The sequence below is a fragment of the Chelonia mydas genome, chromosome 9 (genome assembly GCF_015237465.2).
Source record: "Chelonia mydas isolate rCheMyd1 chromosome 9, rCheMyd1.pri.v2, whole genome shotgun sequence".
In the NCBI taxonomy this organism is placed as follows: domain Eukaryota; kingdom Metazoa; phylum Chordata; order Testudines; family Cheloniidae; genus Chelonia; species Chelonia mydas.
In genome coordinates this window covers 2,647,723-2,675,400 of record NC_057855.1, presented here as the reverse complement: position 1 = coordinate 2,675,400, position 27,678 = coordinate 2,647,723, and the positions used below count along the sequence as shown (strand labels likewise).

At 48.7% G+C, this 27,678-nt stretch overlaps 1 protein-coding gene across 1 annotated transcript in view; it reads right to left on the bottom strand.

Annotated features, from left to right (window-relative positions):
* The window catches only part of FGF12 (fibroblast growth factor 12), a 276,273-nt gene extending 270,235 nt beyond the window's left edge, over positions 1-6,038 (bottom strand). The window contains exon 1 of the mRNA XM_037909407.2: positions 5,682-6,038. Coding sequence (XP_037765335.1) covers positions 5,682-5,694 — 13 coding nt within the window. The 5' untranslated portion in view covers positions 5,695-6,038. The remainder of the gene's footprint in view (positions 1-5,681) is intronic.
* Positions 6,039-27,678: the final 21,640 nt, after the last annotated feature.

The window sequence follows — 27,678 nt, the reverse complement described above, 5'->3', positions numbered from 1 at the left end:
CAGGGCGTTAAGTGCCAAACTCCAGACAAACAAGTTTAATACTGTTGGCCTGAGGAACATGTCCCAACTCACAGGGCAGATTTGTAGCAATGAAGGCGAGAGAATCCAGCTCTCCCCACTACCAGAGAACATCTCCCCTCAAGAAAGCATTCAGGTACTTGCTGTGCAGTTTTACACATCATCCTGCCCAAAAACAGGCTCCCCCACCAGCCCCACCTCCACAACAGGGAAGAAAGCAGAAATATTCTAGAGTGGCTGAATCTTTTGTGAATCTCCATGATCATTTACACCATTTCTTTATGCATAACTGTTTCTATAGCCATAAACCAAACATACCTTAGGATAACACAGCGTCTAACGGCCTTTGCCCACACACTTTCACCAGTTAGAATCCCTGTTGCCTTTTGCTATTAGTGTATAAAGCAATGCAATTATGAAGGGTGCACAGCAATGCAAAGAACCCCATGTTTTCATTGTGTAGCGCTTGCCCCACACACATCTCTCTCTGCATCGTTGGTGGAGGCGGTTTCCTTTGTGTCAGAGTAACAGCCGTGTTAGTCTGTATTCGCAAAAAGAAAAGGAGGACTTGTGGCACCTTAGAGACTAACCAATTTATTTGAGCATGAGCTTTCGTGAGCTACAGCTCACTTCATCGGATGCATACTGTGGAAATCGCAGAAGACATTATGTACACAGACACCATGAAACAATACCTCCTCCCACCCCACTCTCCTGCTGGTAATAGCTTATCTAAAGTGATCATCAAGTTGGGCCATTTCCAGCACAAATCCAGCACAAACTTGATGATCACTTTAGATAAGCTATTACCAGCAGGAGAGTGGGGTGGGAGGAGGTATTGTTTCATGGTGTCTGTGTACATAATGTCTTCTGCGATTTCCACAGTATGCATCCGATGAAGTGAGCTGTAGCTCACGAAAGCTCATGCTCAAATAAATTGGTTAGTCTCTAAGGTGCCACAAGTCCTCCTTTGGTTTCCTTTGTGGTGGTTTGTCCAGCATTAGACTGTAAGCTGTTCACGGCAAGGAACAGACACACCCTTTATGTATCTACAAAGCACTTAATATCCATGGGCAGCGGTATACAGAAAAACACTGGGCGCCAAGGAGAGCTCAGAACACTTCAAAGGGACAGACAGGGCAAAGAGGGCTTGATAGCACCGTACCATTCCCCAGCCCTGGGGTAGGTGCCCATGATGGCAGTCAGAGGAGAGCAGGGTGCAGGGAAGGTCAGGATGTCCCCCCTTTCCCGTGGCCAAGACCTTCATGCTGGCTATGGGAGGGCACTGCAGTCGACTACAGCAGCTCCAAAGATCCTCCGTGAGCAGGTCCATCAGCTTTCTACCAGCGAAGCAGCACCAGGGGAAGGCCCAGGTACTCTACACCCGTGCTTAGGGCCGCACATCCTGGCGTCACATCAGCACCGCAGAATCACAGCTGCCACGCAGAATCACAGCTGCCATGCAAAGAGTAAAAGCCAGTTTCTAGTCTTTATGGTTGCAAAGAAAAGCTTGAAGTGTGACTCAAGTGTCACCGATGCAGCACCATCTGCCTGACTCTGCAGGCAGCCGGAGAGAATCACTCTGGGGGGGTGACTTGTCCCACATATCTCACTGGGCAGGTATTGCTCTGGGGGGCCCACCAGCCCCACCTCAGTAGGGAACTGTGTAGGGCAGATGGAGAAGAGCACCGCAAGTCCCCCCACATGCAGATATACCCCAAATGCTGGGGGGAATCCAGAGGCTTCCCTGCTGCCTGTCTGGGCATGGTGCTACTCCTGTGGAAAGGCGGGCCCTGCTGCTGTTCCTGGTAGAAAGCCGTGGGGCCCGTGCCACTCTTCCTGTGCCTTGGGGAGGGAAGGGACCCCCCAGCCACCAGCACTGCCAGCAGGACCCTGGCAGAGCAACAGGGAGCCCTGTGCTGGAGTGCTCCGCAGGCACCAGAGTGTCTTCTTGGGGACCTGGCTGCCCTAAAGCTCTGGCCAGTGGACAGGATCCAAACCTGCAAAGAGCCATTTCCCCCTATGCTGTGCCTCAGGCTCCGGGAAAGACTGCCAAGCCACGAGGAGACTGCCCTGCCTTCCTCCCCTCACCACGGGCACTGGAAGGGAGGGTCTGTCCTACCACCCCTAACTGCACAGACAGAAAGACAAAAGGCAAAGAGAGACCCCAGCACCATGGGTCTAACCCTGCAGGGCTAACTCAGTGCAGACTCCCAGGGGGGTTAGAATGCCAGGTCGCTTGTCTCTTGACTGGCTGTTTCCTGAAGTCTCACCGTACCAGGTGCTGTGCTTGCCATCTTTTCGGACTGAGACCGAAGAATCTGGCAAGCCACCAGTATCCTTTCACCTCCCCATTAACTCCTGTTAGCGCCGGCAAAGCTCTGCTATTGGGATGCCAGGAACGGCATCACCTTCTAGCGTGTCCGAGAGGGTCTGCTGCCGGGAGGGCTTGGAGAGGAAGAGGATCAGGTAGCAAAGAAAAAAACAAAATTCTCGTCCACTTTGCCGAGTATTGCACAATCCCCCCCTCCCCCCCCTTTGTCTAATTAACTCGATGTGACAAAAAATACTCTCTCGTTTCCCACACTGGAATGTGCTAGAAAAGCAGCCATGCAAAAACTAACAGAATCAGACAAAGAAGCCAAAATCTACATTTAAGGCTAGGTGGAGCCTTTGGGCTCAGGCCTGAGACAGAGGCCGTAGGTGGCTGCACCACTCCACAAGTCACGCTTACTCCTGCCTTGTCATGCATGAGAAATTTGTCACCTTTTTGGGGGTGCAACTTATTTCCCCACCTGATGCCTGGGCAGCTCAGCTGGCTGGTGCATTGAGGGGCGGAGTCAAGGCTCCACCCATGCCCTGCCCCACCCTGCCCACTTACTCACAAGGACGGGTACCACGGGTGTGCAGGGCCCCCACACCCAGAACTCCCCTCTGAGCAGCCCACACACAGTGTATTAGGTGGGGAGCAGCCCACACTTCCACTTACTATTCCCCTGTGCAGGCACATTTGGGCTGGGGACTGAATGTCGGTCTCCAGTCGCTGCAGGAAGAGTCTGACTGAAGAGTATGGCTGCTTTGAGCACTTCCAGATCCCAACAGGAATCTGCAAAAGTGGAGGGCCATCAGCGAAGCATCAGGTACAAGCCACATGCCAAGACATGCCGCGCTGATGCTACTGCTGGTTTGGTGTCACAAATCCTAGACTTCGGGTCAGGAGACTTTGGTCTGATCTCTAGGAGCAGCTGAGTTCAGGGACTGGACAGGGGGTTTTCTACACACCCTGTTCTAATATAGCATTATTATGAATGATGACTTTAATCAGTCCAGCGCACGTTCTCTCTCAGGCCTGTAGAGCACTGGATTTGAATGCATGCTCCCTGCAATCACCACTGGTAGGTGCAGGGGAAATGGAGCAGTGTAAGACAGAAGATGACATCAGAGAGGCATCACCACCAGGAGAACATGAACAGAGATATGATGATCACAACACTCAGGACCTTACATGTGGAGGTTTACTTGCAAATGGAAAATAAAATGTAAATGAGTCACTTATTCAGGGCCAATGTATTTAGGATCAGACAAAAGACTACGGATGCAATGGACTGTGTGTATATTCTCTCTGGGTAGTAATCCTGGGCCATGCCTTACCACATACAGATACACAAAAGGCTCTTTCCCGTGTTGGACTTGTGTACATTAGGCTGCTCCTGCTTCCACGGATATCAAGGGGATTTTGGCCAATGACTTCAGTGAGAGCAGGATCAGGCCCCTACACTGACCAGACATCCAGCTTCTTTGGAACGTCTCCACTGAGACATCAAGGTTCCTTTTTTCCTTAAACTTCTCTCTGCTTTGGACCCGTCCACTTCTACAGGTTTGGTTTCTGGTGGGCTGACTCTGCCTGGGCTTCCTTTTACAGGGAAAACTAAACCCCGGGAGCCTCAGTTTCCTCAGCATTGAAGATTCCAATAAGAGGAACCTGCCACCAGTTTTCTGCAAAAACGTAAGGCTGCCCTGACTAGCCACCCCATGTGGCCCCTTCACTGACATCACCAGACCCTGGGATTCTGATGGCAATAAAGCATGTCTTGCAAATTTACAAGCCCGAGAAACAGCAGCCAGATGGCATTTCCTGCTCAGGCGGCTCTTTTCTCCAAAGCCCAGGGGTGACGGTGTTCCTACGGACGTGTCTGCGCTAGAATGGAGTTCAGTAATCCTGTGTCAGGCGGGAGGAAGCACAAGGAAGATGCGCCCTGTTTTGCAGTTATTACCATTCCACCCTCAGTTATGTTAGGTCCATCAGAAATCCCACAGAGAGCCACCAGTCTGTTGTTGTACTGCATGACAATGCAGAGACTGTGCTCTTTTTAAGACACAGGCTCTTCCTTTCTCCATCAAACACATACACAAACAGCACACACACACACCAGGGGCCCGGGGGCCACGCATCAGTCAGTCACAACAGTAACGTGGCAGTTCAGTAACTGAGCTTCCTGGACTGTTTGAGTTTCCAATCTAATCAGATCTTGGCAGATTATTTTAAAAACCCAAACCAGCCACACTTACCTGTGCTCAACCCCTGGGAATGCTACTGCTCACCGGGAATGGCATTTTATAGGACATGCTGCCTCTGTGTGACTGAAATAGCTGCCTGCCTTAGCCGGCATGTGACCAAATAGTTCCACCCAGCAGAGCGACAGCCCTGATTGACAAGACAGTTATCAAAATAAAACGGGGGGTTAAATATAGCTAGTTCAGGTCTGGGTAAGGCATGGAGTATTGTGTTATACCTGTCTACACCATTTCCCTTGAATTCATACACTCCATATTCTTGCTCTTGTCGTATGCCTATCAAGCAAAGCAGTCCCCAGACCTGGGTTACAGAGGGGAGCTGAGATGGCATCCAGCCTTGTCCTTAGACAGAGGGACATGCCATCGACATTTCATTAGTAATAAATATTTCGCCATGGAGAGTTCACGTACCAGTTGAATGTGCGTGTATGCGGAGAGGCATGTCTCTGTATGTGTGCCCCTCTGGAGAGAGACACAGGCCTGGGGCGAGTGACCGGGGTGGATGATATGTAAGGGGGTGCATAAAGAACAGGAGGACGTGTGGCACCTGAGAGCCTCGCAAAGGGGGGGCAGGCAGCCAGCTAAGGAGGCTCGGATGACACACCGGTTCCGGGCGGAGTGGGTTCACTGGCACGGCATTCACTGCACTCCCCAAATCCATCAGCCTGGTCTGATGGGCTCGGCTTGCAGCGGCAGGAGGCGGAGGACCCAGCCCTGCTGCTCCCCGCAGGAAGCCGGAGGGCTTGGGGATCTCTCTCTCCTGATCACCCGCTTTCGGCTAGCAGCACCCCCCGCCGCTGTCTGGCAACAAGCCCCCGAGTCATCACCTACATCGCTAGCGTGAAGAACACAGAGCAGCGGCCAACATCTGTCTCACGCTATCGCCCAGCCAAGGGACCAGAAAGCGCGGCCACGAAGGAGGCGCCTTCCCCAGCCCCGGCCCCGGCCCCGGCCCCGGCCGGCGCCGCAATCTCCATCACCGCCCGGGCAGCCGGCGGCCGACCCAGCACGATGCCCCGGCCCCGGGCACGGCGGGGCTCCCGTGCGGACCCGCCCCGGTCCCCCGGCCCCCCGGCCCCGGCCCCTACCTTTGCCTTCCATCGCGGACCCTGGCGAGCGTCGGGAAGTTTAAGAAGTTGCCGGCGATGCGCCGCTCGCGATGCGTCCTCTCCAGCAAAGAGCGAAAGCCCAGCCTGGGGGGGCCGCCTCCTCTGCCCGCTCCGCCTTTGGGGGCAGGATTTCCGGCACCCCGGAGCTGCCGTCACCCCCCGGAGCAGACGGAGTCAGCGGGAGCCCGGCGGAGCGCGGCGGCCGGCGCGGGGAGCGGCTGGCGTCGGGCTCGGCGCCGGGAGAGGGGCCGGAGCGCAGCGGGGCGTTCCCCGGGTCTGGGCGCCGCCGCCCGGCGCTGTCCTGGCGTGCGGTGCTGCGGGCGCCGGGCTCAGACCCGCCCGCTTGGCTGGCTGCACGGCAGATTTGCATGGGAGCCGGCGCGCATGCCCAAGCCCCCCTCCCCCCAAAAAACGCATCCACAGCTCCCCCCACGGTGATCCCTGCTGAAAAGCAAAGCCGTAGCGCTTGGTGACGGAGCTACTCTGCTAAAAATAAAGACGGGACTGGATGCTCCCTGCGAGCCCCCCCAAAAAGCGGACTGGACCGTACATCACTCTAGGGGAGAGGTGGCCCTGGGATTGCCAGGCTGCTGGTAATTGCTGCTCTTCTGCTGGAGGATTAGGCAGGGTGTCTCGAGTCAGCATTTTCATTTTCTGGGATTCAGATTTTCCTCTAATTGCTACCTTGTCAGTTCACCTCCGGCGCCCCATAACCAGCCCATACCACATGGCTGCCTCTCCCCACGGTTCAGCGAACAGAGCAGATGCCAGGGTGGTCTTGTATTAGGTCATCAAAACCAAATCACTTTCATGCAACAGAGACAGCCACTTCTTTCTTAGTAGCATTTTAAAGGATCTGAATGAGTCCCTGCACACAAAAGTTTAAGAGTTGCATGCAAAAAAAAATATATAAAAAAAAATCTGATGTATATGTGCAAGATAGGGCTCCGTGGATGTAAATGTAAGAATATGCAAACCCCTGGCTTATGCATGACCTTCTTTCAACATATAGGTTGTATGCATGTGCAATTTTGTACGTGGATTTTTTAAAAAAATCTGGACCAGAACATTCACTGAGGTTCAGCCCAGAAGGGGCCATTATGATCAACTAATCTGGCCCCCTGCATGGCACAGACCAGAGTATTTCACCAAGTAATTCCTGGATCTAGCCTATGGCTTCTAGCTGAGCTGGAGCAGATCTTGCAGAAGGACATCCAACCTTCATTTGAAAACTCCAAATGGTGGAGAACCCACCACAGCTCCAGACAAGCTCTTCCGATGGTTAATTACCATCACTGTTAAAAATGGATACCTTATTTCTACTCTGAATGTATCTAACTTCAGCATCCAACCATTGGATCATGCTCCATCTTTGGAGCCCTCTACCACTGGCAGAAGCATTCTCCCAGTGGAAATCCTTGTAGACTGTATCATATCACTTCAGCCTTCTCTTGGATAAACTGAATAGATTACGATCCATCCATTTCTCTATGAGAATGGTTTTCCAGGCATTGACTCAGTCTTGTAACTTTTTGCTGAACCCTTTCCAATGTTTAAACTTTTTTTTTTTTGTGGGGGGGGGGAGCATGGCCATTGGAACTGGACAGAATAGTCTAGAAATGATCTCACTCATGCTGTATACAGAAGCAACAGCACCTCCTTACTCCTAGTGGATAGCCCCTGCTTATCCTGGACATTCATCCAAGGGTCATGTTTGCCCTTTTATTTACAGCATTGCACTGGGTGCACATGTTCAGCTGGTTATTGGTCATGACCCCTCAGTCCTTTACAGAGTCACCACTTTCCAGGAAGCAGTCCCCCATCTTATAAGTGGGATCTACATTTGTTTTCCGTAGACGTCTAACCTTGTATTTGGCTATTAAAATGGATGGTGTTCAGTGAACCCAGCTTGCCACGAGATCCAGATCACTCTTTTGAATTGACCTGTCCTTATCAATGTTAACCACTCCACCAATTTTTGTGTCACCTGCAAACTTTACCAGCAATTATGTTCTATTAGGCCAAGAACAGAGCCCATTGGATGAGGCTGACCCATTTAAAATTCCTTTTTCAGATCTACCAGTTAGCTAGTTTTTAATCCATTTAATATGTTCTACCTTGATTTTGTATAGTGCTAATTTTTAAATTAAATTGTGGTGTGGTACTAGCCAAATGCCTTCCAGGAGTCTTAAGTAGATTATGTCAACACTGCTACTTTTATCAGCCAGGCTTGTGATTTCACGAAAAAGTGATATCAATTTGGTTTCCTTTAATTGTTTACTCATTGAACCCAGATCACCTTTTCCATGAGTTTGCCCAGGATCAATGTCAGGCTAACCTGCCTATAGTTTCCTGGGTCATCCTGTTTACCTTTGAAATATTGACACAACATTCGCTTCTTTTTCAAGTCCTCTCTGGACCTTTCCTATGGTTCTAAGATTTGTAAAAAAAAAAAAAAAAAAAAAATTACATCAAAGGCTCTGAGAGCTCCTCAGTACAGCTAGCTATTGAAAAAATTTCCTGTCCCAAATATTGACCGTTAAAATCTCAAAACTTTTTATTAACTGAAAATCCAAAACATTTTCTGTTCAACTTCAAGTCAATCAGAATGTTTCATTTCAGTAATTACAAACACGGTGTTTAAGTTTTGATCTTTTTTCTTTTTATTAGCCTTATTTTCAGTCTACATGTTCTAAAACCTTTGAATAAAAAGTTGTTTAGACTCAAAGCCCCCAAAAAATTTATTTTGAAAATGTTGAAATGGGATGTTTTGGGCAATTTCTATATTTGTCTTCCCAATAATTTTCTGAGTCATGAGATTTGTTGAAACTGAACTCACTTCAACAAACCAGCATTTGGGGGGCCAAAAAAAAAAAGCCCCCTCATTTTTTAATCCCCTATTTTCAGGTCAAAAATTCCTGACCAGTTCTACACTTCAGTCAATTCTTTTAAAACTCTTGGGTTCAAGTTATTCAGTCCTGCAGATTTAAAAATGTTTAATTGTAGGAGTAGCTGTTCATCACTTTCCCTAGTTACCTTTACGTGCATGCTTTTAGCAATAATGCTTAGTACTCCGATGCTATGGTAATGGGCGTCATATATGTACCGAGGCAAATAGATAAATGGGTATGTTACACTGTCATAATAGTACATATTGATAGTAAATGAACATTAACCTGCACTTGAAGAATAAAGGCTCAGTTCAGGAAAGCATTTGAGCACATGCTTAAGTCTCATTGACTTAAATTTAAGCATCTGCTTAAGTGTTTTTCTGAACTGGGCTTAAATGAACTAAATACAGATTTTGTCCTGAAATGTGACCCATGTGGGAAGGGCCCCTCTGGAGCCCGAATGACTATAATAGAACTCTGCGAGGGAGTAAACATCTGGGCACAGATGCTCAGGTGGCGTACATTGTCATGGAGCTAGGACCTTTGACACCATCTGAGAATCTGGCCCCTGCCCATCACACTGTATTAACCATCTTTTTATTGTTATTATCTGCGTTCACTTTCTTTCTCATTTGCAAAATTCAGTCAGTCATTCACAATAGGGGTTGGCTACTTTCTTCTGCAGTAACATTTTAAGGTTCCATGTTTTGTCTTACTTATATTTCATGTTTATTCTTCTTCTCACTGTCTTTCCCGTATATTTTAAAGGGGGAAACTTTAGGCATTCCTAGCTGTTGGCTTTCATGTGTGTTTCCAAATGTTTTTAATTTGTGTATATAGGCACTTGGATTTATTTTTAAATGGTAAACTTCAATCATTTCCCACTCCATCATTCTGTTGCACAATTTAGGCCCCAGTCCTGCATAGACTTACACACAGGCTTCAATTTAAGCACTGTAAATAGTCCCATTCAGTCAACATCAATGGGATGACCCACAGTGCATAAAGCTAAGCAGATTCATAAGCCTGTACAGAACCAGAAGCATGAGAACTGCAGAAAGGAGAAGAAAAACTCCAGATTATTCACAAAAGTCCAGAACCAAAAAATAAAGTTAAAGTTGGTGCAAACAAAGCCCACAAAGACAAAAATGGTATTTTCTTACAATATTTTATTCCATGGTTATTTATTTAGTTTGATTTATAGATACATTCACAAGAAGGAGCACCTCTCTTTAGCACTAAGCACATTTTAAATATACAGTTACAATCACTGCTCTCATATGCTCACTGAAAAGCAAAGTATCACGGCTAATTAAACACAATGGGTGAGTTTGGTGGATATAGCCCAAAGCTGCTGAAACCAGGTGTGTTGAAAGCTTGTCCCTTTCACCAACAGAAGTTGGTCCAATAAAAGATATTATTTCTCACCTTGGCTCTTCCACTGCAATAGGCATCTGCATTGCTTGGTTTTATAAGAAATTTTGAATCTCTTATTTTCAGGTGACCTGAAAAGGATAAAGGTGGATTGTGTCTTACCTGGCTTCTTGATGAAGCTTAAGGAAGGCCTCAAGGATTTTTCCTGCTTGTTTTTTACCTTACAAATATCTAGAATATCAAGCCTCGTCTTCAGTTTTGCTGGAGATCGACTTGGAGGACCTAGAGATGTGGATTGGGAGTTCTCTCAGCCCTCAACTGAAGGGAAGAGAGACCTGAATCTTTAACTACTGAGTATTTCTTTCATCTGGGTTAAATTGTTGTTTACAAGAATTATGAGTTCTAAACAGTCAATTAAAAAACCACTCATTTTTCAGTCTCCAACAACCGCGTTTCTCTTGCTTGGCATCTCATCATGTCACATTCCTACTCTTAGTTCTTCAGTCAACCACAATAACTTCCCGCAACCAGAATAGATAAGACCTACATTTTTAATGTAAAAAAAAAAAAAGAAAACAAAACATAAAAGCCTCCTCCTTCTGCAAAACACACCCACCTTCTTCATATATACAAAGAGGCAAGTACAAGGGAACAAATCCATTGTTTTATTTTTTTCATTTGCAGGTCACCTTTCAAGGTCCTTATCAGCATAAAATAATCTGAAACTGTTACTGCCTGATTTTAGACCAGCATCCTGCATTAAAATATTATGCTGCCTTGCATCTCCAGCCCCTCGCGAAAGTCAGATGTGTATCCCATGCAGCTTCCTGAGTCAGCAAGAGTCTAAATAAAAAGATACATACATTTGTATGTATCTTTACAGCACAAAGCTGTTCAAACCACCAAAGGACAGAATGCTGCCGTATTCCCACAGATTCAGCAGAATGGCTGTCCCACCGGGCTACTTCTCCGTGAATTCCCAAAAGGGAGACAGGACGGGGGGGGAATATCTTTTATTGGACCAAGTTCTGTCGGTGAGAGATACAAGCTTTTGAGCTACAAAGAGTTCTTCTTCAGGTCTGGCTAATATGCTGGTCTCTAAAATCCTGGGACCAAACCCTGCTACAACTACACTGCATTCCCAGAAGGGAAACCCTTTCCCCACCCCTGCGCTTCCATAGTTTGCTGGATGGGGATGAATTTAATTCTTGTGAAAGGTACCGGATTGCCAGTGCTGGAGAAGGGGATCCAGGAAACGGGTGTCACATGCTCAGCAGTAGTTCAAAATCATCTCTAGTGTCTCACTAATGTGCCCTCATCTCCGGACTTGCAGAGTCAGGATAGTTGAGCCCTGGGCCTCTCTGTCCAGATTGCCTAGGACGGGCCAGTTGTGGTGGTTTTGCAAGGCGTGCACTTGTCCAGTAGGACCTTGCCTGAGCCCCACTAACCTCATTTCATAGATCAGCCATCAGATTTGCCTTTAGTATTTGGGTTACAGTAGTGTCTAGAGGGCCCCAGCCAAGAGCAGCACCCTCCTGTGCTAGGCGATGTACAGCTCCAGGGAGAGAGAGTCCCTGCCCTGAAGAGCTGGCAGCCTAAACAAACAAGACAGGACAAGGATGGGAAACAGACACGCAGAGGGGAAGTGACTTGCCCAGGGAGACCCAGCAGGTCAGTGGCAGAACTGGGAATACAGCCCAGGTCTCCTGATTCCCTGACTAGTGCTCTATCCACTAGACCATGCTGCTGGCAGCCAATGCTGGGCGCTATGGCCTGGGGCTGCAAGGTCGAGGCCCCCCGCCCCTCTAATCCCATGCAAAGCTAATGTCTGGAGTTCAGGTCGAAGGTGGTGGTGATGGCACAGCTCTCCCAGCTGCGGTGGGCGTGCCATAGACAGGCAGTCATTTGGACATGGCGGGTGGAGACTGCTGGCCACAAAAAGCAGATCTGATGCTTGTCCATGGTCTCTTAGCTGACAAACTCCTGCCCACCTGTTAAAATGGCACTGCACCTGCTTAGCAGGAGGTATGCCAGTTTCCCTAGGGCATAGGTGCCAGCCAAGCTCAGAGGGTAGTCTGTATAACAGTGCAAGTGCTATTTCTTCTGCAGGATGCCCGTTCCTCTGTGGCCGCAGCAAAACCGGGTGCCTCCTAACCTCACCATTTGACACTTTACATGCTCAGAAAAGTCCCCTGACACTGCTGAAAAGGAAGGTGTTCGGTTTGCCGGAGCCTGACCCTGCCAGAGAAACAGGCTGCAGAGCTATTCAGCTCTGGCAAGGCTACAGTGCTCGTCAGGCTCTAACGGTGCAGCTGCCAGGGGCGGTCTGTAAAGTCACGGCCATGGCAGACTATATTGTTGGAGGGACAAGTTCAAATGACAGGAAAGAGCTCCACTGAGCAGCTGGTGCAGATGTTGGAACCAGACTGCTCAGTGGCAGGATGCTTGCAGCTGAGCAATGGCTATGTATGAGTCTGCATGAGAAACAAGCAGAACCAGAGTGCAGAAGGGGCATCCTCTGTTGTTTCATGATAGCTAAACCGACACAGCGAGGCACTGTCCTTGCAAGTCCTCGAGCAGGACACAGCAGGAGCACCAGGCAATTGTGTTCAACCCTGAATGTGAGGAGAGACTGCACAAGTCAGGCCAGGCACAGTCCTACACGGCAGGCAAAAAGGTGCAGAGAGGGCACCTGGGCACAGTATGTCCTGCCCTCCCTTTCAAACAAGGGTGCTGTTAACTTCAGGACCTCTGACACACACACACACACACACACACACGCTCATTCACACTCTCTCTCTCATATCCTAAGCCATTTATGGTACTACAGATTGAAACACCAGGAAACTATTAGTACCCATCAGTCTGGCCATATTCTGTGGGGAAGCACACGGGAGGAGGGAGAACTATCGACTTCCTCTGAGATATTGTTCCCTCTGCAGGGCTGAGATGCAGCCAGCGCTTAGAACTGGACTTTGTGGGCAAGTCACAGGAGAAACCTGGGTCCCTGAATCATGTTTAGTCTCTAGAGAAGTCCACATCTTGCAACTGACCTGTTTCCTGCGTAGAGTCCTAACTTGGAGTCGGGGCGGGGTGGGGAGAGGGCTTGGTCTCCTTGCACATCTGGTAGGAAAGATATTTAAGAACCAGCCAGAGCATCTGCAACCCGCGGTTCCCACATGGGCCTGTGTTTGAACAGGCAGACGAGCTCGAAACATGTGACATTTATTTATTGATGTATAACGGGTGTCCATCATCTCAGCACCTAGGTACCTCTGTTCATTTTTTAAAACTATTAAATAACTGCAGGCCGAAAGCATACATGGGCCCAGACCAGATCCAACCCCTTTACCCCCCACCCCAGATATTATGGGAGTTTGTATTTGTAACCCTAACTCTGACATCTCAGCTGGCCCCCTATCTACACAGAAATTGCCTAACCAACCCCGCAGATCTGAACACATCCAAATCTTTGGGGAAGTTCAGCTCCTGACTGGAACTAGCGGCTCGTCACAAATACAGGAGAATCCTGAACCGGTCTCGAGGTCAATCGAAAGCTTGAGCGACCGTAGCTGCCTCTGACAATGTGCTCGGTAGGTCAGCAAGCTTGCGTTCTGTCTGACTGATGCGGAGCAGATGGTAGACGTCTGCGGAGGGGAGTTCAAGGGAGCTCAGCACTGGGCTAACTCAGCTCCCACCAAAGCCAAAACTCCCACTGGGAGCAGAGGTCGGCCAGCGCAAAGGGCTTTGGAGAGTTCTACCCCTGAGCCCCAGAGCATCTGTTCTTTGGGAATTAAGAGTAAGAGCAAGCTAGTGGTGGCAGCCAACCCAACAGACTTCTCGGAGGCAGAGAAAAGCAAAACTTGGCTCCTGCACCACACAGGTCTTTGTAGATGGTACCCAACACTCAGGCATGAGCAGTAGCCAGAGCAAGAAGTTACAAGGAACAGGCTGTGGCAGTCCAGCAGGGAAGGGAAGAGCTCCAACATGGTTAAACAACTAGGAAGCAGTAAGTGGACAGAGAATAGAACGAGTACTTAACATATACAGTATACGGCTAAGGTTTGGATACCAAACGTGCTCTTCAGAGCCAAAAATATTCAATAGCTTAAGGAGGGAAAACCTCACTTACACAGAAGCTTCAGATCAGGAAGAGGAAATAAATGGCAAAATCAAAATACCAAAAATCTCACAGCCCGCCGATGTCATGCCCTGACCTCACACGAACAACATCTAGAAGCAGAGCAATCACTATTCAGAGCCAAAATGTTTGACAAAGACCAAAGAGCACCGCAACCTTTGAACCAAGGACATAATCAATTCCATTAAAGCACAGTTCGCAATGAAATGGCATCAAGGTTATTCCGAAAATATTCTTAAAGGGGAAAAATACTAACTGTGGAGTCATCACTGAACAAAAAATATTTGTTGACCATAATTCAACAAAAAATTGATGGAGGAAGACTGGGAAGGGAGGAAACTATCACCGGATTGACTCCTGGAGTAAGGTGCTGTTCAGTGAACGCATGTGCCAGAACTGGGACTCAAGCAAACTTCAGGCAATTCCTATAATTCATTTTATTTGTGAACATATGTACAAAGACAAATCTGTTTGCATGAATGTTTTTGTGAATAAAACTAATAATGGCTTCATGAAGAGAGAAGGTATGTAATTCACTGACTGGATCACAAAAAAACGCTCACCAGAATTTATCTGGCTCTGGCTTTCACCATCGGTGGAAGTGGAACTTGGCTATACAACTCCAAACTCCACAGTGCTGGATGGAGCTCCAGCATCAACCAGGGGGCCTTAGCAAGTGGTTTCCCAGAATAGTCGGAAACTCCACCCCTCTACTCACGATTGTTAATGCTCGCTAGGCTGGAACAAAAGGAGTGCATTAGGTACTCACTTAGGGCTTGAACCAATTCCCATTGAAATCCATGAGAATGTGTTCCATCACTGTTAATGGCAGTTGGATCTGACCCATAAGGCCCAGTCCTGCAAAGTTTTGGATATATCCTTCAAGGTGCTGAGCACCCTCATCTCCCATTGAAGTTAGTGGGAATCAGGGTGCTCATTTCCTTGCAGGATCAGCCCCTGGGTCCTTTGGGATCCATCGTACATTTGTACCTAATCACAATTTAATGCGTAACTTTATGCCAACTATTTTGCTGTGATTCTATTGAGCGCTCTTTGTCAGAGATATGAGTGGTCAGAAGCATCCTGGCAAGCAGAAGTCAGATGCTTTTATGCAGAAGAGATGCAATCTGGATATAAGCCAGTGGACAGATCTATTTCAGAGAAACCCCTTTTGACTTGATAAAGAAAACAAAGTTAATTACTTCAGCACAGCAAATCAACTTGCTCTTCCAAAAACAGAATAAAAAGGAATATGGCAGGAGAGAGACTGCAAGGAAATTCAGCTGGCAAATGACATGGATCACCTATGGCAACGGATCATCCCAATCAAAGGCCATGTAACTGGACAGCCAATTCTTAAAAAACCTATTACCTTCTTCTCCTTCCTGTGATAAAGAGCTGTCAGTTCATCACTAGCTCTGTCGTCGGGGCTTAATAATACAAGCTGCTTCTGCTTTTAGTGCAGGGGAAAGGTGGCAGATTCACATCCCGGCCAAAGTCATCAGAGGCAAGCGTCCCCACCCCGATGCGTACCTTAATCCTAACCTGGAGGGGCCATTCCGAGAGGAGAAAGGGGAGCTCAGATTTCTAGGGTGGCCAGAGGAAGCCTTACTTTTCAGTGAGACAGCCATTCAGAGTGCCGATTTCACAAAGCCATCAGCTGGTACGAGCTCTGCGTCACGGCTGATCAAGAGTAAATTACAGATGAGGAGATGGGCGTGAAAGGTTCTTTGTCCCATCTCCAGAGCCTGCTGCACTCCTCTCCACATGGCTGTGTCTCTAAACTGAGTGATTAAGGCAGAACTTTCTAAAATGTTACATGTGAGAAATTAACAAATGCAACAAAGCCCACAAGTGGAGCCAGTTGTTCTTAATAAGAGTGTGGATCTCCCGTACCCAGTGAATTGGGTTCAGGTGAGGATCTGGAGCTATTGCAAGCAGAACCTCCAAATCTGTTGAGATTTGCCCACCACACAGGGACGGGTGACCACCTTCTGCCTAGTTTCAAACCCCACTGAGAGACCGACTTGACTTGAATGCTATTGGGCTCATGTTTCACTTAGGAGAAATTACGAAACGAGGCTGCAGAACAGAAGAAAAATCCATTGAAAACAAGGTGAGACATGGAGCAGGAAATACAAGGGCAGAATGAAGAACCACCAGGAGTGAAGAAAAGGAGAAAAGAAATAGCCTAATCAAATTAACGCAGTGTGCTGGCTGTACCTAGGGCACCCACTTGGGCCAGCCTGACTGATGGGGATTATCCGTCTATCCCTCTTAAATAGCAGTGGGTTCCCTTGAATGAGTGAGACATTTGCCCTTCCTTTGTTAAGTTAGGCCCTGGCCCCGAAACTCGTTTAAACACAAACCTAACTCTAAGCATACGAGTAGCTCCCCTGACATCCACAGCTTTACTCACATGTTTCTAGTTCAGCGTGAGCTTGGCTCAGCGAGGGACTGAGTCCCAGGGGAGAACACATGGGCTGAAAGTTCCAGGGGGAAGGAAGCTCGGGCTGTGAACTCAGGCTAGCTTTGCACACCCAGCAGGGAGCCTGTGACAGCAGGAAATCCTCAGGCTCCAGGCAGTTTATCCATCCCAGATACGAAAAGCTGCGGCTGTAGACTTGGGACTCAAGTCTTGCTAAGGTTACTGGCAGAGGCAGACACACAGCTCCTCGGCTGAGGCTAAGAAGTTCACAGCGCGACCCAGGAATCAGGGTCCTTCTGGACTGACCATGTGCCGTGCATCTTGTGGCAGTTCCCAGCAACCCAAAGGGGTGACATGGCAGCTGTCGGGATACCCTGAGCACATCGAGGGTGATGCGTAGGAACCTCTGCAGTAGCCCTGGAGGAAGCCGCTAAGCTGGGGGGGATTGGCCTCTGGCTGGCTATGCTGATTTTAGAGCCAGTGTGTGCTGGTGTTGCAGCCCGGGACCCAAGCAGAACCCCCAAGGCAACCCACAGTGATTTAGGAAACTGGTTTTCTTGGACCAGAGTCTCTCTGTACACAAGCTGGACTTTTAGAATCATAGAATATCAGGGTTGGAAGGGACCTCAGGTGGTCATCTAGTCCCTCCCCTGCTCAAAGCAGGACCAATCCCCAACTAAATCATCCCAGCCAGGGCTTTGTCAACCCTGACCTTAAAAACGTCTAAGGAAGGAGATTCCACCACCTCCCTAGGGAACCCATTCCAGTGCTTCACCACCCTCCTAGTGAAAAAGTTTTTCCTAATATCCAACCTAAACTTCCCCCACTGCAATTTGAGACCATTACTCTTTGTTCTGTCATCTGCTACCACTGAGAACAGTCTAGAGTCATCCTCTTTGGAACCCCCTTTCAAGTAGTTGAAAGCAGCTATCAAATCCCCCCTCATTCTTCTCTTCTGCAGACTAAATAATCCCAGTTCCCTCAACCTCTCCTCATAAGTCATGTCTTCCAGCCCCCTACATCAACACTTACGTAGCCAGTGGTTGCTGCAAAGAGCAAAGCGAGACGCCATCTTCACTGATTTATAAAACAATTCCTTGAAGGCCAGCTGACCAGACTATGCCTGGCCCACAGGAATGAGATTTATGGGCAGAGAGCAAACGAGCTCCCTTTCCGGCTATAAAGCAGGAGTTCTGGTGCTAGCTGAGGACTGGGCAGATACTGGGCCAGACTTGAGCTCCCTCTCCACGGAGACAGGGAACCCACTGGATCAAAGTGCATTGTCCCAGAACCTCAGCCTTAGATAACCACAGGGGGTAGGGCCATCACCACACACCCTTCTGCACTGCCTGGGGGAGTGCTAAGGTTAATGCATCCTTCCTCATTGCATCACCCCTACCTTCAGAGCCCTGCCCCCAGTAAGTTGCTCCACAAAACCATTATAGCAGCAGAGTTGTGGCTTCTGCAGCCACAATGCAGCATTGTGTGTTTGTTGCTGTTGTTTAGCATTGGTTTCCGGCAACGCTCAGGGTGTGCGAGGTGCTGTACAAACAACAAAGGAGGCATGGTTGCTGTCCTGAAAAGCTTATGACTATGGAGGTGCAGACAAAGGGATGATGAAGGGGAGCAGCTCACCAGTAAAGCATTCGAGGGGGTGCCTGAACATATCAGTTGTATAAACATGCAATGACTTGGCTGGTTAGGTTGTGGGCCCGAGTGCCGGGGATACTGGTGGTGCTATCAGCTGTAATAAGAAGTGGGGAAAAGAGGAGGATAGAGGGCTATAGAATAAGGATTTGGGAGTTCGGTTTTCAACATATTACACTTCAGCTGCCATCAAGTCACCAGACGAGTGGCAGGATTAGATGAGAAGGCAGAATTATGAAAATTAATGTTCAAATTGGCTGTGGACATTAGATTCCAGGCAGGTTGTCGGAGCTCTGTGATGTAAGGAGATTTGGGTCCCTGGCTTTGAAAGGTTCCGTGGGGCACTGGTCAGGAATTTTTTTAATGAAATGTTTTCTTCCAATCAGAAAATGCCGATTCAGCAAAATTGTAACAGGTCGCAGGAGGGGGCTGGTTTTGATGAATTGGTTTGGGAAATATTTTTGAAAAAAAGTTTTGAAAAATTGTATAAACTTGGATGTTTAGACATTTTCAAAACAAAAAAAGTATTTTTTTTTGTTTGAAATGACTATTTTGAAATTTAAGCTAACTACAGTAAAAAAATTTTAAAGGTCAAAATAGAAACAAAAAGTTTCAAACATGTGAAAACTAAATGTTTCAATTGTCCCCTCCCCCCCATTTTTTCTTTCTGATTTTCACCATCTTCACAACAACATTCAAGATTGACTTTTTGTCTCAACTCAGGACACGAAAATTTTTCAAAAATCTCAGAATTATCCCAGGATGGGAAAACGATTTCCTGCCAAACTCTGGTTCTGTGTCACATTGCTTGTCCACTGTCTTCACCATAAGCACCTTCTTATTGTCATCACAGCCTTTGATTAACTCCTCTGCTTTGATGGCCTTTTACATATAGACGCTTCAATGTTGAGAGAGGAAACCTCTTAAGAAATGATCAGTGATTATCTGTTGCTCTAATGGAGGAGAGTCCCTAACTAAAAGCAAAACAATACTGTACTGGAAAGAATGGGATACTTCAAAAGTGGGCACTTCACATTGGTTTGCACTTCCGTAACTCCTGCCAGCTGAGGATCTCAACACATTTGAGGCACTGATCTTCCCCAGCCTTGTATCCCATTCTCCCATTCACCCAGAGTAGGTCAGTAGTCTTTAGCGCAGGTTGACCCAGTGGGTCAACTTTTCACCAGACCCTGATTTAGCCTGTGTGCCCTTTGCAAGGTATGAAAATAGGTTAGTTAACAGCATAAATACTAGCTACCCAATTTCTCTACACAAGTGTCCATCTGGGCTGGAAGTACCAGACACACAATCCTACTCTGCATTCTTCTCTTCTCTAGCATTTAGCCAAACGGGTGCCTGTAGCAATCATTTGCCATTTGGTCTGTTCCTGTGCAGCCACAAGGGCTCGACGCGTCAAGAGTCCAACATCAGAACAGACTTGATGCACCCAGGTAAGAAGGGGTCGGCTGCTGAGCCACCTCTACCCCTTCGTTGGTGGAATTTTATCCTGGATGTTACAAGCCACCCGGAGAATGGCATTCGCTGGAATGTCTTGTGTCATTCTCGTGACACATCCGAAAAGCATAAGATGCCATCTGTGGACAATGGCTCCAGTAGTCTTTAGACCAGAGCAACCATGAACATCTGCATTACAGATTAAGTTATTCCACTTATTGTCCAATATACGACATTGGCCTTTTGTGTGGAAAGCGTCCAGCTTTGCCCAGTCTGAGCGGCACAGAGTCCGTGTTTCACAGCTGTACAACAGTACGGGAGCATACAGCTTGAACAGATCCTGAACTGGTTGTTGTGCTGAGATGATGCTGATTCCACATTCGTTGTAAATGACCCATGGCAGATACTGTGATGCCAATCCAATGGAGAACCTCTGGGTGAGAGTTGGAGGAACTGATGAGTACAGAACCCAAATAACAAAAGCTGGAGATGAGATTGGAGTTGTGGGTGGACCTGGTCCTAGATTTTGCGGCTTTGTCTTTTGACCACGAAACATGGTGGCTGATGGTAGCCAACTCCTCTTCCATTTGCTGGAGTGCCTCGCAAAACCTGTCGGGGCTCTGTACTAGAAGATCATCATCATCCGCCTAGTCAAGGTGTGAGACAGAGATGACCAATCTTAATGCCTGTGGACCTGACGGAATGCTGCATTATGAGATCCATTGCCCAACGAAAGAGCGCGGGGGCTAAGACACAGCCTTGCCTGACACCTCATATTGATTTAAAAGGTGCCGACATCTGATTCCCAAGACGTACCCGGGCAGTGGGTCCGTTCTGCAGTTCGCTCATCACTGCACTCTGAACCATGTCTTCCCCCACCCATATAGTGGCCCACCTCTAACCTGTGGGCCAAGGTCTTGGAGGCATAAGAGAAGAATCAGCAGTTTAAAGACTAGCTGGGTATATACGTTCCCTTCCGACCGCATCCCTCCGCATTGTCACAGTTTAATTATACCTAGCATCCGGCTGTAGCCTTTTCTAAACACTTATGTGGCCCCTTTTCAGGGACAGTTAGATATAAGCACAGGAACAAATAAACAGACTGGGGGGATTCGGAGAGGAGATATTTTTTTCAGCCTGGGATTAGATGGGACCAGGTAACCTGGCCAGCTGCAAGTTATTTAAATCCTGTTAGCCAGACAGCGGGCTCCTCCCTCTGGGCTTTTCGCAGTCCCGTTAGTGGAGGACGACGAGGTGGCGTGGAGATCCCTCCTGGTGACGTTAGCGGCATCTCTGGCAGCGTGGCTGCCCCAGCATACTGCAGCGAGCACACGGCTACCCAGGTGCATGCTAGAGGCAGGAGCACCACGGTGCCTCCCTGACTCTCAGCATCTGTCTCATGCTCTGCTCTGGCTGCCAACACACATGCCAGCTGTGCGACTTGTCTCCGCCGTGAGGACGCCCGTCCAGCTGGGATCTGACTGGGCCCACCAGGCACGTCCCCCTCAAAGTCTTTGGGCCAAACTCACTGTGAGCATCCAGGGAGTAACCAGGACAGTCAGTGGGGTGGGGTCCCACTTACCCCAGCAGTGCACATGGCCAGTATGTTGCCATTCTCCCCCTCTCACAGAAGCCCAGACCCAGATTCTTGTTTTCCTGTGGCACCTGGAGTTTGTCCCCCCTTCTCCTTTCCAGGCACTTTTCTTTCCTCACCCAGAGGCAGCATCAGGAAATCTCAGCTTCACAGAATGACGATTCACTTATAAATAGTCCCACAACTGTGTCTGGCAGGTACCTTTGAAGACTCTCTTGGAAACACTAGAACTGGTAACTCAATGTCCAGACTCATTCAGCTACCCAAAGTTTCTCAGCTTCTGCTCTGAGGCATGAGATTAGAACCTCCACTCTCCTCTCTAGTAACAGGGCGTTAAGAGGGCCTGTTTCTTCTCTGCCTGCAGCAGAGGAGGACACTGGCTCCTCATTCATGCTCTTTAGCCCTCCCTGTGCCTGCTGCAGCAACCAGGGGCTTTGCTCTAAGAGAGAAACACTAGAGGTGACCTGCACAGCTTTTGGGAAAAAGAAATCTGTTTCTGATCCTAAATCCCTAACAGAATGTGTGTAACTAGAGATGGGGTCAGATCACTAATGGGAACCTAGCTTGAACTTACAGTTACAAATACACTTTAAAACAAAGTATTAGAAAGGGACTTCCCACGTCTGATTTTTCCTGCAGTGGCATCATAAACACCTAAAACAAAATAGGATGTGCCAGAAAATGTACCAGGAACTCTCCGAGGTACATGTTTTGAATCCTGCTTTGGCTCTAACCAAGTCATCTTTATGCTAGGACTTAATTTTTCCATGGCAAATGTATATATAGTGTTGTAAAGAACTGGCTAGTATGGCTATCACTGCCCTCCCTGAGATGGAATCAGAACATTTGTGTGTCACAGCACCTATACTGCCAACAGCTAATGGAGATTCTCCTTTAACTCAAAGGGCAGGGAGCTTGTGCTTTTGAAGTAGGACCACATGGATTCTTTCCTTGCTGCCATGAAGTTCCACATAGCCATTGCACGCAACACAGCGACAACCAGGAAGCCCCAGGTGGACACGGGTGGGTTATAATTCATAGATATTTAGGTCAGAAGGGACCATTATGATCATCTAGTCTGACCTCCTGCACAACACAGGCCACAGAATCTCACCCATCCACTGCTGTGATAAACCTCTCACCTATGTCTGAGCTATTGAAGTCCTCAAATCGTGGTTTAAAGACTTCAAGGAGCAGAGAATCCTCCAGCAAGTGACCCATGCCCCATGCTACAGAGGAAGGCGAAAAACCTCCAGGGCCTCTTCCAATCTGCTCTGGAGGAAAATTCCTTCCCGACCCCAAATATGGCGATCAGCTAAACCCTGAGCATATGGGCAAGATTCACCGGCCAGATACTACAGAAAATTCTTTCCTGGGTAACTCAGATCCCATCCCATCTAATATCCCATCACAGGCCATTGGGCCTATTTACCATGAATATTTAACTACCAAAACCATGTTACCCCATCATACCATCTCCTCCATAAACTTATCGATTTTTAATCTTAAAGCCAGATAGATCTTTTGCCCCCACTGCTTCCCTCGGAAGGCTATTCCAAAACTTCACTCCTCTGATGGTTAGAAACCTTCGTCTAATTTCAAGTCTAAACTTCCTGGTGGCCAGTTTATATCCATTTGTTCTTGTGTCCACATTGGTACTGAGCTTAAATAATTCCTCTCCCTCTCTGGTATTTATCCCTCTGATATATTTATAGAGAGCAATCCTATCTCCCCTCAGCCTTCTTTCAGTTAGGCTAAACAAGCCAAGCTCCTTGCGTCTCCTTTCAATGCTCCATACAATGTACAAACCCACCCTCCCTTTTCGAGGGTTCTATTGATTTCACAGCACACATGCATAAATTATCAAGAAAGCTCAAGGCTAATAAAATGCATCAGGTCAGAAGTACGTATTGGCTTGCTGGCCGAGGAATCACATATAAACACTGGGCATAACTGACAGCTGGGTGCAGAATCTCTCCTAGGGTGCGCTGAGAGATACGCTCCCCACTCTCCCATGCTGAAATATATAAAGGGTCCTGTGCAGTATTCAGGTGGCAGGCCAGTCCAGGGATCTCGACCAGGGAGCAGAATATCTGGGTTCAAGTGTCTAAGCCTCCTGCCCCTGGCAGGCAAAGCAAGGTGTCCCGGTGATGGCATTGGCCCAGCATTCAATTCCCAACTCAGCTCGGAGAAGTCCCTTAATCTCTTATGGCCCCGACCACTGCTGGTGCCCCAAGGTGCTACCGTAATACAAGCAATGCGAATACATTTTCAAACAGACTCGGCGGCCAGGCGCTTGGTGCTAATTGCTGGTTCCCATGGGACACGGTGCTAATTGCAGCTCGGGCTCCACCATCCGTTCAGCCTTGTCCCCCGGCAGGGGCATGGGACCCTCAAAGCATCACGACCAAGCTACCGGTAAGCCTGCTCCTTCCCTCCACACCAGCCTGCAGCAGCAGCCGCAGCATGTCCTCTTAAACCTTGCTTCTCTCTCCTCCTAGGGAGCCTCCCTGCCCCAGGAACCAGCTGATTCCTGACAAGCTCCCCACAACTGGCTAGCCCCAGCCAGGACAGCTGCTGGGGTGATTCCCTGCTTCCAGTCTCTACTGTGCAGCACCGACCTTGCCTCTGCATCCACTCTGACGTCCACCCTTCGGACTAAGCACAGGGCTCTCCTTCTATATGCTCTGCCCCAGGCAGCCAGATGATTTCCCCAGCCACCTCCCCTTTCCAGGGCATGTGCTCTGCCGGTCAGCGGGTGCCCTTTCCCACCTGGGGACCAAAAGTCCCAGAGTTCTTCTGAACGGGCGGAGGCGGGAGCAGTTCACATGTGCTGCAAGGACCAGCGCTGCAACTGCCGCTGGATTTCTTTGCAGGGGTGCCCCTAGCAGAGCCTCCTCCCTCTCTCAGGGCAACCAGAAGGACAGAAGTTTTCTTGCTCACGAACGCCAAAGCGAGGCATCTCCCTCGCTCCAGAAAGACACCGTGACAAGGATGTACAGCTGAGCACATTTCATTGGTATACATGTAAGCGAATGGCCATTTTTAAACCAAGATTGGATTTTTTTCCTAAAAGGTCTGCTCAGGAATTATGTTGGGGGCAGGTCTCTGGCCTGTGTTACACAGAAGGTCCGATTAGACAATCATAATGGTCTCATGTGGCCTTGGAATCTAGGAACACGCGGCCACTATCTCAAAGGGATCATTCAAAAAGCCCCCTCTTAGCCTGGGTTGCCAGAGTTCATGCCTTCACTTTGGAAGGGCAGGAGCTGCTGGGGAAAGTGACTCCTTTGTTTTCCCATGTAAATACAAATGATCCCGTTCCAGCCAGCCCCAAGAACGGAGACAGCACCATTTGGCAAATGAGCCAAGAACACAGTCAGAGCATTTGCTGGAAACGTTTCTAATTTAGTTACCTAGCGCTCTCCTGAGTGCCTGGGAAGGGCAGTGTCTGCTCAGTAAAGCAGGGCACTGAAAGCCTGGCCAAGGGTTTGGCTTGGGAGACCTGCAGGGGATGGTGGGACTTCAGGGGGGTGAGAGGAGGGAAGAAGAGAAAGTATCCAAGCCTTCCTGGGAGCTGACTCATTCCAAAGCAGGGACACGTCACCCCCCCACTCTCATGTCACAGCCCCGCACACACAGGAAACACTAAAAATATGACATTAGCACACCTACACGACATGGCTGATCCCACGGGAGGCCCCTATATAATCCTGCCCCATCTCCCTCTCCCTCTTCTCACTGCCTCCTGCTGTCCTTCTCCCTGCATCTCCTCCTGCTCCCACCTTCAGGCTGTTTTCTCCCTGCACCTGCAATGAGCTCCCTGTTCTCATACAACATTCACCTGCTCTCTTTCTGCTCCCCTCAGTTGCCAGGTCCTCGAGGCCAGGACTATGCATTGCTCTGTTGTAGTGAAGTGCTGTGTAAATGTGCCATGCTTCGTTAGTGATTTTGAACTAATTAATATCCTTCTCTGGCTCCAGCAGATGTGCATGTCTGCCCTCCACTGGATGGAATAAGAGATGCTCAGCTGGCCGGTTCTGTCCCTGGTGCCTGTCCCCATCCTAGTGGCCAGAGCACATGCACTGTGGGGACTACCATGGCATCCAGTATTCATACTCCTGGTGTATTTCTTACAATGGGATCAGTCTAGGATCCTCGCGATGGCAAGGTTGTATTTAAATGTGTACTCAGACTACCCACCGGCCCACTTCTCATCCCAGGCATCTTGGAAGCCAGAGTGGGAATCTGCAGAGTTACATCGGAGATGAATACGACCAAATGGGGGCAGATTCCTGGGTAAGTCAGGGGACAGTACACAAAGATTAATTAAAGTTCCCTTTGCTCTGACCCGGAGGCCATTCCCACTTGCCCCGCAAAGGGCTTGAGGGCTACTACAATCTGTAGCCATTACAGGCCAAGATAAAGGACTGAAAATACAGCCTAAGCAAAGCAGAGAGCTGCCCCCCAAACACTCCCCCTTTCTCGAGTCTTTGAGGATCTGGGCCTCTGGGTCTGAATTTCAGAGGCACAGAGCACTCATAGCTCTAGTTGAGGTCATGGTGTCTGACAATCGGGGCTAAAACGTTTCACGCTGGGACCAGAAAGCTAAGACAGCCCAGTCAGTAGACACTTTTGAAAATATGGGTCTAAGGGAGCCGGTCCCAGTCCACGCAGAGCATCATTGCCAGAGATGAGATTAGAACTTGTGTCTTCTTCACCCAGCACTTCCTCTAACCACTAAACTAAGAGACCTCCCTACCAGAGCTCACTGCCTCTGCAATAAGGCTCCTCATACTGGGCTGGATGCCCCCCTCCTGTGTATGTTTGATTGGCTGCACATTTCTGTCCCTACACACACAGGCTTTTTTGCTAGAAATCAAAAAAGTTAAATACAAAGATCCCCCCAAGCCCCTCATTGACCCACAATAATTGAAATTTCGCATGCAAAAAAACGCAGGAAATCCCAAATTGTGGTTCCCTGTAGCATCCGTAGTGCTGCCACGTTGCACATCTATCTATTGGAGGCATTAAAGTTATTGCCATAAACAGGAATTCTAAACCCTGTGGATGTGCAAGGAGGAGACAGTCCATTATTTCCATATTATCCTGGCCTCACAACTCCCCTCCTGATTAAATTACCGAGAGGGATGATCAGCAAGATAATCAGGTGCAGTGTTTAATCTGGATAAATCAGTATTAATGGGCCTTGCGACACAGGATTTGATGGGTACCAAGTCCGTGCACCCCAGAGAATTACCTCTAGCATCCAGTACTTCAGGGAGTCAGACCCCTAAAAGTTTGGAGCCAGGGCTAGCTTGAGGGAAACATTCTGAGATGTGGGGCCTAAAGTTAGGCTCCTGAATCCCCAGCTAGGCACCTCTTCAAACTTGGCCTAGTTCTTGGAGGCGGAGAGCACCCACAGAGCTCAGTCTATCTGTGATGATTTGTGGGTGCTCAGCATCTCTGACAATCCAACAATTTAGCTGGCTGCCTAAATATAGATATAGGTGCCCTCCCTTTGAGCTTCCCTGCTTCAGTCTAGGAAGGATTAGCCGCCCAAGATTTGTGCTTGTGTGGGGACGTGACGCATCCTGACGGAAAACTCCTGCCCCGGGGTAATGGGGTCTGGAGCGAAGGATCCCCTGCCCAGTGTGTTTGCATTAGAACAGCCTCCCCCATGCTAGGGACAGGTGGCAAAGGTTTCAACGGGGAGCAGGCGAGTTCCCCTGACCGGCTGAGTGCCTCCTGCTGAAATGAATGCCCCACACGTATATTGGCACCAGTTGCTGCCTCACATTAATTAGGAGGTAGCTCAGGGAAGCTTTTGCAATTCTTTTGTCAGGGAGGGAGGCTGACGGCTAAAACTCTGCACGACGCGGTGCAGACGGAAGAGCCTATCGGGGAACCTGCTATGCCATTGCGATTACACAATGAAGGGAGATGCACCAGTGGGGCTTGCTAGAGAATAAACTGACCTGGATGGGACATGAAGGCAGAAAATTCACCTGCCTTCCCCAGAAGACTCCTTTGTTCACAGACAGCGTGACAGAGGCCTACAAAGCCTCTCTTGAAGCCCTGCATGGTGACCTCTTGTTCTGCTTAGAAAATGAGTCACCAACAAGAACTTTTATCACCACCTTCCCTCCCCCAGCTGCCTCCTTCGAAAGGGCTTGATGTCTGTTTGAGCACAGAGGGAGGTCGGGTCCCTGAGAGAAGCCAGGCATTGTGTGCTCTTTTGAAGAACTTCAAACACCTCCGGGCGTCCCTGAAACACACATCTATCAATAGCCACAGCTCAGAGCTTTCCACGCAAAGTGCAGAGGAAGGGCTGCAGGGGTTCGAGCTCTGCGAATCAGGTTCCGGCTCTCCAGATGGCTAGGTGATATTTTTGACATTTCATAGCTATCTGACTCCAGCTTCTCTCTCAAACGCCAGGGACAATG